Source organism: Myotis myotis, unplaced genomic scaffold, assembly GCF_014108235.1.
Source record: "Myotis myotis isolate mMyoMyo1 unplaced genomic scaffold, mMyoMyo1.p scaffold_m19_p_8, whole genome shotgun sequence".
Taxonomy (NCBI): Eukaryota; Metazoa; Chordata; class Mammalia; order Chiroptera; family Vespertilionidae; genus Myotis; species Myotis myotis.
In genome coordinates, this window is record NW_023416390.1 from 63,816,875 (window position 1) to 63,828,701 (window position 11,827).

Genomic DNA, 11,827 nt, shown 5'->3' on the forward strand with positions numbered 1-11,827 from the left:
TATGATATCATATATCTAGGTGACTGGATACACACCCCTATATGACTTTGAGTTGAATTTGTAGACCTAGTTTAGGGCATGCACATTTTTTATTGCTCACCTTTTAAAGTATATTCTGGATGTTTCTCAAAACTATGTCAACATCCAATATCCCCCAAACCTCTAACTGTGGCCATGTACGACCTGCATCAGTTCATAAAAGTCTCTTTAATCACATGTGATTTTCATTACCAGGATGTCCTCTTTCCAAGAAATCACCAAGAGAAAAGAGACAACTTGAAGAGATTTGGCAAAACTTCTCTGGTCATTTCCAAGAGATAAACATTTCCTTTAACACATTAATTCACACATTTCGGCATAGAGAATGCACATTATCTTTGCAGTTATCAAGAGCCTCAAAAAAAAACCCTGGAAATTTTGTGAAAAAGCTTAGTGGCTCATGCTTTACATGGCAGGGTTCCCCCACCTGGCATCTACTACTTGCCATAGCCATTTGTGGGATATTGCTTTCCAGATGAAAATTGAGCTGGAAGATAAAATGGGGAGAGCATCACAAAGTGTCTTGTAATCTCCAGATATATTTGGGAGAAGCTTAATTTCTATTTGTCTAGGCTTTCTGATGTTTACTATAGAGCTTTCATTTGGGAAGGGGAAACCCGGCTTACATGGTAAATAACAGGTATGTTGTCTCAAAGGATACAATGCACGATGTCCATTTTTCTACCATCCATGTACCCTTTCAACAAATACATGGTGAATTTTGGGGGGGGGCGGGTAGCAAAAATATTTTTTATTTATAATTTACAGTTTCACAAGTGAAAATCGTACATTTTTACACATAACAATTTCGTTCTGTTAAATTTGCACACATCTACAGATCTTTCACACAACAAGCACCGGAAACTGTGCAGGCAGTAGGATATGCAAATACTAAAATGTATTTATTAACCAAATGATAGCTGAAGGCCCTGCCTCAGCTAGACAATTTATACAGATAGTTCTATATATACATAAAAAAAATTCTTCACCTAGGTCCAAACAGCAGCTTTTTGAAAAAAAGAAAAACATACCTTTCTCATTTTATTTAAACTGACTCAACTGTATCATTTTCTGTTTTAATTTAATGGACCTGGTGCCCTGGAAGGGACTTGCACGGGTCACCTGTACCCTCCAGAACCTAAGAAGGAGAGGGGCTTGCTCAGGCCAAGTGACTGGGCAGGTCGCATCTTTGCCGTGGAGCAGAAGAGAACTGATGTTGAGAGCCACAGACAGGCCGGGCACTTGCTGATGGCCTCCCACTAGATGCCCACGCCACCCTCCTACGGGTAAAGCCCATGTCTCGGGAGCAGCTCCGAGAGGCTCTTCTCCACTCACTGGGTGTTGCTATGCTCTCCTCTGTACAAGCTGGTGGGATGTCAATTTGTTCTTCCTTAACTTTGGGACTTTCACAGGGTTCCTGCAATTCATTTTTGACAACGTTCAACATAATGTTCAAAGGGTTTTCAACTGGTGTCTTGCTGGGAGATGGGGTACAATCAAATGAAGATGTATTTTGATCATCTTCATAACATGATGGATGATAAATCTTTCCATCCACTCTCATGGCATTCTTTAAATGCCACTCCTCCTCTTCTTCATCCCAGTATTGTTCAAATTGTTCTTGACAGATTTCACAACTCTCCTCTGCTCCAGCTGGCCCTGCCGGTACACTTTGGAACTCCTTTTCTTTAGCAGCTTCCTGAGTTTTGAGCACAACTTCTTCATGCACCTTTTCAAAAAACTGGCTCTTTGCACGTTCTTCCAAATCAGCTATTTCCTCAAATTCTATCCAGTCTGTTAAACTGTAGTACCAACGTCTATGAGTAACTTTTCTGCTAACGTCTTTTTCAGTTCTATTTTGCCGATAATGCCAGTCCAAGTGATCTGCATATACATCTGCCTGTGATGTTGTAAACCTCATTCCACAAGAGTAACACTGAATACCAGTGTACAGTCGATTTATAACACTATCATAACGTTGTTTTAACTCTTCAGTTGTAAAATTGGTAAGATCTGGAATATCTCGATCTTCATTTTGATCTTCCTCCTCTTCAGTGGGAGACTGAGCAACAACTTCATTTACTTGTGTTGTAGCTGAATCAGGCAGGGACAATTTGAGAATTCCTGTTTTTTGCAGTTTTGAAAATAATTCATTGACATCCACCTGACTGAGGTGATTATCAGGATATGCCTTAGGAAGGGCTCCTGAAGGATTCTGAAGAAATGCTCCAGGATTTTGTGGATGAACTGGTAAAAATTGTTGTCCCTGGCCAAATGGTACTGGCTGAGCAACACCAGTCAGAACCTGTTGAGATGCCTGAATGTTTCCTACTGTTATAGGAGCAGGTAAATTGCCAAAGTTTCCAAATTGAGGACTTTGAAGATTCTTTTCATCAAAATAGTGTCCAGAAGTTCTGCTAAGAGGATTTGAGAAACTCTGGTTCCCAGGGCCATGTGGTCCATTAAAATTGGGTCCTTGAGGTGAGTCAAATATTTGTTCGTGTCTTTGGAATTGCAGTCCTTGGGATGGGGCATTAAAAGTATTGCCAGGTGGCTCATGATATGGGCCAGTCTGACTGAAAGAAACGGATTCAAGCCTTTGTGAAGGATGATTGTCAAATCGTGTGCCTTGAAGACCAAGAGGAATATCAAACCTTGATGCTTGCTGGTGTTGCGGACCATCAAATCTTTGAGGAACACCATCAAATCTTGGTTGAACCCGCTGTCCAGGTGGTCCATCAAATCTCTGTGGGCCTGGTTGACCAGTTCTTTCAAATCTAGGACCTGGTTGACCATGTAATCCATCAAATCTTGGTAAGAGTGATGACTGACCTGGCTGCCCATCAAACCTGAAAGCATGACATCCTTCAAATCTTGGACCACCTTGACCCAGAGGCCCTTCAATTCTCAGTCCACCTCCTGGTACAGGACCCTCAAACCTCATTCCACCTTCTTGCTGGACTAAAGGTCCCTCAAACCTGATCCCAACCCCTGGTTGACCAAGTGGACCCTCAAACCTAAGGTTTCCATCAAGCTGATTATGTTGTCCTTCAAACCTCAGACCAGCTACTGACTGACCATGGGGGCCCTCAAACCTCATTCCAACTCCCTGCTGTAGCAAAGGGCCCTCAAATCTGATCCTACCTGCTGGCTGACCATGAGGTCCATCAAACCTAATTGCAGCTCCTGATGGACCATGACCCCCCTCAAATCTATGTCCACTTATAGGCTGACCTCTGGGATTATCAAATCTAAGTCCACCCACAGGCCAACCATGAGGTCCCTCAAACCTCAGACCTCCCACAGGTTGACCCCGATGTCCCTCAAACCTGAGCCCACCCACAGGCTGGCTCCGTGGTCCTTCAAATCGTAGACCACCTGCAGGTCCCTCAAACCTCAGAGCCCGGGAACCTTCAAACCAAAAACCACCTCCGTCTGCTTGACCAATTGGCCCTTCAAACCGCAGAGGTATCCCTACTGGTCCTGGAGGACCGTCAAATCTCAAAGGACACCCGCCTCCTAGCTGACCTTGTGGTCTTTCAAATCTCAAAGGACCACCTTCCCCCATTTGTCCAGGTGACCCATCAAATCGAAGAGAACCTGGTGCAGGAGGTCCATCAATTCTAGGGCTTAATTCATTAGGTCCTTCAAAAATCATCTTGGTTGGGCCATCTCTTGTTACTGATGGCCTACTAGGTCCATCAAATAACGGTCTGTCTTCAGCTAATGCTGTAAGTCGCTGATTTGTATCAAGGCTGGCGAGTCGTGATGCTGGGCTATCTACAAATGGTTTATCTGCATCTTCACATCTAGGTCGCTTGAGTGGAAAACGATCATTGAATGGTGACCTCTGCTCTTCTCGTACACCTTCTTGATACTGAAATAGCTGTCGAATCTGATGCACAGCAACAAGGAACTCATCCTGTGTAATTTCACCAGATGCTAAACATTCACTCGTCTTTTGAAGTAATTCTCTTTTGCTTGCAAGAGTTAACTCTTCCGGAATCTGAAGATTGGCATCTACACTTAATCGATGCTGTTGCTTTGGGGCTCGAGGTGACAAAATTCCTTTAGTGCTTGACCAGCTTTCCCTATGGTCGGCACCTTGTTGTAAGCTTTTATTTTCTTCCCAACCAGATTTCCATCTTTTGTTAGACTTGGAATTTGACCAATTTCCCACATTCTCCTTTGGTTCAGTGCCTGACTTTGTAGAATGTTGATTTGTAGTTTCTTGCGGTCGTTCCTCTTCAGTATTTTTTATTCGCTTTGGATCTCGAACATCCTGTTCAGTACTTCTCTTAGCATTTCTTCCTTCCCTGGAAGGTGGCATAAAGTCTTCCATATGTGACTGCTTGCATCCAGATTGGCGAATCTTTCCAGCTGAAGGCTCTTCAGGCGATTTATTTAAAAATTTAGGATTCACATGGATGCTAGATGTATTCACATTGGGAGGTAGAGGTTGAATAGGCCAAGCAGGATCTACTGAATTGACTCTGACATCCAGGGCATAAAGTTTCTTCAATGGGAATATCTCATTCCACGTGGAACGTAATTTAAATAAACTTTTTCTAGTATTTTCATCCACCTTTTCAAACACACAAATAAATGTTGCAACTAGATTTTTAGTGAAGGCAGTGAGATACTCTCGTCCAACGTTTTTCACGATAGAATCCATAAGGTACATAACAGGAAGCTTCTCTGAGGATGGAGCCTTGGCGGCTTGGGCCTCGATGAGAGAGACGATCTCCTTGGCGAAGGGCAGGTTCTCCTCGGCTAGAATGGTCAGCATATTGATGTACGGTTTGCTATTGAAGGTCAGGTCTTCGAGGGATGACTGATACTCCCGACAGACGTCCTCCCGGGCCCCAGCGGGACCGGCCTCGGCCGGCGTCGGCTCCGACATTGCGCCGTGGCCCGTCCGCCGCAGCTGTAGCCGCTCTGGACACTCTCGACACCCCGCCTCCCTCCCGACTGTGCTTCCTCTCCCGCTCCGGCCTCACCAAATGCTGACCGCGGAGGGGGGTTGGGGTACGACGCGGGGGAGGGGGGGAACCGCGGGTACGCAACACCGCCCTCTCACGGGTGATCTCCGTCCACTTCCAGCCGCCTCAGGAGCGTCTTTCTCCGCAGGCACAAAGGGGCACCGGCGCAGGCGGCTCCAGCTCCGAAAATGTCTGTGTTCCGAACCGCTGAGTCGTGCGAAATGCTGTTCCTCCTATTCTTAAAATAGGAGTCGATTTGCAGGAAGTCCAACCACCGTGCTAGTATTTAGTTCTTCCTATGGGAGTGTCCCCGTGGACACCTGCCGCGCACCCCGCACTGCAGTGATTGGGACAGGAAGTGGGTGGCACCTGTTACCAGCCCCAGGAGGTGGGGCTTGCCTGGCCTTGTTTAGGCATCAGCTGCAGTAACTTGTGGCTCCACTAGGCGGCAGGGCAGCAGCACTGGACCTTCCATCTGAGAGGGGCCTGGGCCAGTCCTGCCTCAGCCTTGCAGCATCCCTGCCCCTCCCAGGCCGAAGGGGTTCTGGCCTAGTCTTTGGTCTCGCCTGGGGCCCCTCCAGTTACTGTCACTGCCTCCTGACAAGGCCTTGTCTAGGGCTACTGTTGGGGTCCTACCGCAGCAGGTCCAGGGGTTCCCAAAGGTGTGGACGGAATCGGCGAAGAAGGAATGACACGGAGTCAGCAGCTTTCAGTTGATCAGCATAGCGAGGTTCTCTATCCAGGATCTCCAGCCAGGTTCTGTGTTTTATTGTCTTGTTACATCTGTATTTATACCAGTTGATTTTAATCCTATCAATTTCTATTCCAAAGGTTAGGGCGTTTCTTATCTCCATTCCAGGGAATAAAGATTATGTAGCTTAAGCGTGATTGTTTATAGTTAAAGTGATTAATTACCCGCCTGGCACTTAGTTAAGGGGTTTTATTCCCTCCCTAACTCCAGGGAAAAATCCTCACCTGGAGAAACAACCTTTCTCGGGGAGGTGGTCCTGTTTAAAACACAGCATTAAGAGGGGGAGCAAACATATGCCATATACGCCAGGTCCCTTGAAACATAAGCTGTGCAGAAGTTTCTTCCCTGCAGTGATTGTGTCAAGCATCAAGGGCGGACCGGCTTCGGGCAAGCTACCAGCCCCAGGAGTGGCACCCACGTTGACCCCTGGGAGCAGACAGTGAGCCGCACCTGTCCATTCTCTCCTGCCCTCCCAGCTGCTCTGGCCGCAGACAAACCCCATCAGTTTCAGCACCTGCCTCCAGGTGGCCTGGGTCCCTGCCCCTGCGGGCTTTGTGTATCCCAGTGCCCCACACATCCTCTGGCCTAGCTGCCCCCAGGGCTCCAAGCACTCGTAGAACATATGGGGGTTGGCCTCAGTGTCTCCAAGCCCACTGCCCCATCTGCCTGATGCCCATGTACCCCAGGCCTGTCCCCTTCACATCCTGCTCAGTTCCACTGTCCCACGCACTTCATACAGGGACATGCCCCAGGATGAGTCCAGGCGCTCCGGCCCATTGGTCTGAAAGAGCAGAGAGCCTGGTCACCTTGGCCGGACACTACCCAAGTTTCCCTCCCTGCCCCCCGCTCCAGCTCCCCCATCACAAGATTGCTGGACCCCAAAGCCCCACCTTGTGCGCCACCCGACTCACCAGCCTCCGCTTCTCCAGACACACACTGAAGCTCCTGGCTCGGTTGGGCACCATCTTCCTCAGGGGCACCCGCAGCTCCCCCAGAGGAGGCACTCGCCGCCGCTGTGGCCGCAGCCGTGGGTCCTCACACACACACAACCTGGTGGCCACCCAAGTCAGACCTGGGCAGGCAAGCCCCACTCCACCCTGTTCCCTCGGGGCCCAGCCTCAAGCCTCACCGCAGGGTCTTGCGCCTAGCGTCCTGGTGGGTGAAGCCGTGATAAGTGAGCATCTCTTCCCAGACAGGCCCCCTTGTGCCCCGAACTGTGCATGTCCTCAGCTGGCTGGTCTGAGGGCCAGGCAGGGAGGGTCAGGACCTCCTCGGTCCCAGGGCTGCACCCTGGCCACCTCCCCGATAGAACCCCTACTTGTGCAGCCTGATGCCCAGGCCTTGTGGGGAGGATCTGGCCAGGACGAGTGAGTGTGTGGCTGAGGGGCAGCAGCAGGAACCTGGGTCTTGCCCTCACCTTGCTGGCCCCTGGCAGCAGATTGGCTTTAACATAGGTGTCTAGGGAGCCTGAGGCTGGTGGCTTAAGGCCCTGGGAAGAAACAATAGATATGGGAGAGGCCTGTGGCCCAGGCCCACAGCTCAGGGACCCCCGCCCATCCTTACCTTGGCACGGTGAGCCGTGCAGTGCAAGGTGCTGTTGTCCGCATCAAAAAGAAGTGTGAACTCGAGTGTGCCCAGGGTAGCTAAGGGCAGGTGGCATGCAGGTCAGTTCCTGTGGCACCCTGCCACCGTGGCACCATGTCTCCTGCCCTGGCCCTCACAGGTCAGATGCCTGGGATGCCTGAGACCCTACCCTGGCTGGGCTGGGCCGGGCCCAGGGTGTCCCCATCCCTTGCCCCCACTCACCGCTGTCGTCTGAGTCTCCCTCTGGCTCTGGGTCTGGCTGCGGCTGGGGTGCAGAGCTGGTGGGAGACACTGCAGGGTGTGGGTCTGGGACACCCCGGGCAGGCTCAGTAAAGGGGTAGAAATGCGGGAGGTAGTCAGAAATGAGGGGGATGGGCTGGATGGGTCCCGGGTTCACATCGATGGCCATGTGCTCCTGCATGCTCACCCGCTGTGGGCGCCTCCAGCCCGCTGCCGTAGTGCCCGCCATGAGGGCTCAGGCAAGGGGAGGGGACTCAGACAAGCCCCCTTGGACTGGATATGAGGGGGCCACACGGGGCCGAGACATGGTAAAGAGGCATCACTGAGGGTGCTGAGAAGGGTCCTGGGTGGCAGCCGGGGACCTGAGGACAGAGGGCAGGGTTGGGTGGGTGGGAAAGAAGTGGGGGTCTGGAGCCTGGAGGGGGGCCCCGTGTGCTAGCAGCACCTGCTGGCCTACTTACCTGAGAGCTCCGCCAACTGGCTCTGTTCGCTGCTGGCACTGGATATCCATGGTGAATATTTTTATGTGCTCTTCATATTTTGAAAAATATAAAGAATAAGTCATATGATGTTCCCAAAGAGTTTATAGTCTTCTTTGGGAGAAAAGATATATATAGAAAATAATCAGATTATAGTCAAAGACAAACAACTTGTACTTAAAGATCTATATCTCCCCACTCAACTTTTTTTTTACCTGTATTAAGAGACAGGTTAGGCAGAAATATGAATTCAACTCATATGTGTAAACCCACTGGTATCCATTTTTAAAACAATCTACTCTTTACCATGTTTGCATGTCAGCTTATTGAAATGGAGACAAGAATGTACAAAGCATATTCATGGACCCATGAGCTGTCAGTTTTATCTGTAGCATACGAACTTTGTAGAGTGTTTTAGAAGAATAACCCTAAAAAGATATGGCCTATCCACATTGTAGAGTATCTTAAAAGCAAAGCTCTGGCTAGGTTTACTTTAACACTAGAAAGACGGAAACTTAGTATATACCGATATTGCCCCAAAGCAGTCAAAATGACTGCATTGTGAAAGAATAATATCGGAGCACTCTTCACTTACGTTCCTTAGCTTTTCCAGTAACTCCCTTCTATTAGACATTTCTTTCATGAATTTTGGGCGCAAAAGAAATAAAATAACAATTTATTAGAACAGGTATCACTGCATAAAGATTCGAATAACAAGTACTAGTTTAGCTTATTGAGCAACGGCGACTTATCAAGTATCGACAATTTATCATGTACTTGTATGTTATCATGTGACGGTAATCGAAAAAAAATGAAAACTGTTATTTCAATACAGAGCCGAACTGGTCATATAAGAAATTTACTCAATTCAATAATAAGAGTCATTTGATTATTTAAAATTTCCCCAAGCAGTCAAAATGACTGCTTTTGGGCAATATAGGTATAACACATATATATATATATATATATACACACCGGAAATGAAGGAGGGGGGAGGTAACTACAATTATTAATAAACGCATTTATATGTTGTACAAAAAGTCACAAAATTCTAAGACATTGTGTCCTTACATACATAATTGTTTTTCTAATTGAAATTAAAAAGCAGTCAAAATGACTTCCTTGGGCAATCTAGTGTTAATAGGTATAGTTGCTACTGAGAGTCTTTAAACAGGGCCAAAACTTGAAAGATAACCTATCAGTAATAAATTTATCTACACATGTATGAATTATGAGGAGGAAATCTGCTCGGAAGGTATGGGATTCTTCATGACCAGTGAGGAAAGAGTGAACTACGAAGAACTACTAGGGAGGGGAAACATGTGCAGATCTAAGACAGGTCAATGCTGTAATATGGGCATTAGCATACCTTGTTTTATTATGCTTATGCTTTGTTTACTGTACTTCACAGATCTTGTGTTTTTTATAAATTGAAGGTTTGTTGCAACCCTGCATCAAGTAAGCCTATCGGCCATTTTCTCACAGGCTCAGGTGATAGTTAGTTAGCATATTTTAGCAATATTTTAAAATTCAGGTGTATACATTGTTTTCTGTAGACCAGCAGCTCTCAACCTGTGGGTTGCGACCCCATTGGCGGTTAAACGACCCTGTCACAGGGGTCGCCTGCATATCAGATATTTACATTACAATCCATAACAGTAGCGACATTACAGTTATGAAGTAGCAACGAAAATGATTTTATGGCTGGGTCACAACATGAGGAACTGTATTTAAAGGGCCAGAAGGTTGAGAACCACTGCTGTAGACAAAATGCTATTGTATACTTAATAGATTATGATATAGCGAAAACATAACTTTTATATCCACTAGGAACCCAGAAAAATTGTGTGGTTCACTTTATTGTTATATTTGTTTTATTGCAGGGTGTCTGGAACTGAACCTGCATTATCTCCAAGATATGTCTGTGTAGTTTTCAGAGGCATTTTCCAAGAAGTGGTGTTTTAATTTATGTGAGTAGATGGGATCACTTAAAGAAAGACTACTACCACAGAGAGAAATGGGAAAGACAAAGAAGAGGGAGCATCCCCATTTAGGAAGAAAGAAGAGGACCAATGAGCAAGTCTTAATAGTGGTAATGAGGGAGTATGCAGCATCATAAAGTCCATCTGGAAAATAAGGCATGTGCTTTAGTCTGTTAGAGCTGCTGAACAGAGTGCTAGAGGAGACTTAAACAGTAAACATTTATTTCTCACAGCTCTAGAGACCAGAATTCTAAGATCAGGGTGCCAGCATGGTTAGGTTATCGGTGAAGGCTCTCTTCCTGGCTTGCATATGGCTGTGTCCTCACATGGCAGAGGAGAGATCATCTCTCCCATGTCTCTTCCTGTAAGGGCACCAATTCCATTCATAAGGGCTCCTCCCTCATGACCTAATTACCTCCAGAGGCCCCTCCTCCAAACACCATTGCACTGGGGATTAGGACTTCAGCATTTTAATTGGGGGACAAGGGGAGGACATAAACATTCAGCCCATAGCAGTGTGGATGACCAAGATGCTCATCTTTCAGAGTAAAGAAGTTAAAAACTAAGATGAAGTCAGTCAGTCATAGACTACTAGAGGCCCAGTGCACGAATTCATGCATGGGTGGAGTCCCTCGACCTGGCCGGTGATCGGGGCCAATTGGGGGGTGAGGGGGGGGGGGGTGGCCGGCCAAGGGGAGGGACTGTGGGAGGTTGGCCGGCCAGCCTCCCATAGGAACTGATTGCAGGGGGTGGGGGAGCGGGGGGGGGGAGGGGTGCATGCAGCTGGACACAGGAGGTTGGCCAGCCATGGGAGGTTGGGTGTGGGCGCACACTCATCACTAGAGGGCAGCTCCTGTGTTGAGCATCTGCCCCCTGGTGGTCAGTGTGCATCATAGCAGCCGGCCAACTGGTCGTTTGGTCGCTTAGGTTTTGATAGATAGATAGATAGATAGATAGATAGATAGATAGATAGATAGATATAGATATAGATAAGATGTCTGTGACTAAGAAGAGAATAGTTTGAGGAGAATATTGAGATTGGAAGGCAAGTGCAGACTAAGATGTTTGTCAGCAAAAGAAAAGTGAAGAGATGGTGTCAGGATCAAGGGGTTCAGGGCGGGGGTTGTTTTTTATTTTGACGACTTGCTTTTCCAGTTTGTGTGTTTGTTTGTTTTCACTTCATGACAACTTGAGCATGTTTGTCAGTTGGAGAAAAATGTCCGGTAGCTTCAGAGAATATACTGAAGTATAATTTAAAGGGAAAAACCAGCAGAGTAAGATCACAAGGGAAGAAGAAGGCAATAAAACTGAGGAGACCTGGAGACCGGTGACAAAGCAGAAGGATGCCTCTTTATCTGGAATTGGAAGACAAGAGTGGAAAATGGGTGAAAATGCTGAGAAATACTCAAAAAAAGAAGGTTTCCTCACTCACAACATAAAGTAGGTTCTATAGCAGTGATGGCGAACCTTTTGAGCTCGGCGTGTCAGCATTTTGAAAAACCCTAACTTAACTCTGGTGCCGTGTCACATATAGAAATTTTTTTATATTTGCAACTATAGTAAAACAAAGACTTATATTTTTGATATTTATTTTATATATTTAAATGCCATTTAACAAAGAAAAATCAACCAAAAAATGAGTTTGCGTGTCACCTCTGACACGCTTGTCATATGTTCGCCATCACGTCTCTAGAGCAACCATGTCAAACTCAAAGGCTAACATGGGCCAAATAAATGAGGCATGCAGCCCATGGGCTGAGAGTTTGACAT

At 47.0% G+C, this 11,827-nt stretch overlaps 2 protein-coding genes across 2 annotated transcripts; both read right to left on the reverse strand.

The window, feature by feature from the left end:
* Positions 1–1,198: 1,198 nt before the first annotated feature.
* LOC118662058 (pre-mRNA cleavage complex 2 protein Pcf11-like) lies at positions 1,199–4,942 on the reverse strand. Its single transcript, XM_036320676.1, has one exon. The coding sequence runs from the start codon at positions 4,940–4,942 to the stop codon at positions 1,199–1,201; it is 3,744 nt and encodes a 1,247-aa protein (XP_036176569.1).
* Positions 4,943–6,469: 1,527 nt separating this feature from the next.
* LOC118662059 (double C2-like domain-containing protein gamma) lies at positions 6,470–7,825 on the reverse strand. Its single transcript, XM_036320677.1, has 6 exons — positions 7,579–7,825; positions 7,336–7,415; positions 7,190–7,261; positions 6,902–7,011; positions 6,684–6,822; positions 6,470–6,553 (listed from the first exon to the last, which is right to left on the reverse strand). The coding sequence occupies exons 1-6, from the start codon at positions 7,823–7,825 to the stop codon at positions 6,470–6,472; spliced, it is 732 nt and encodes a 243-aa protein (XP_036176570.1).
* Positions 7,826–11,827: the final 4,002 nt, after the last annotated feature.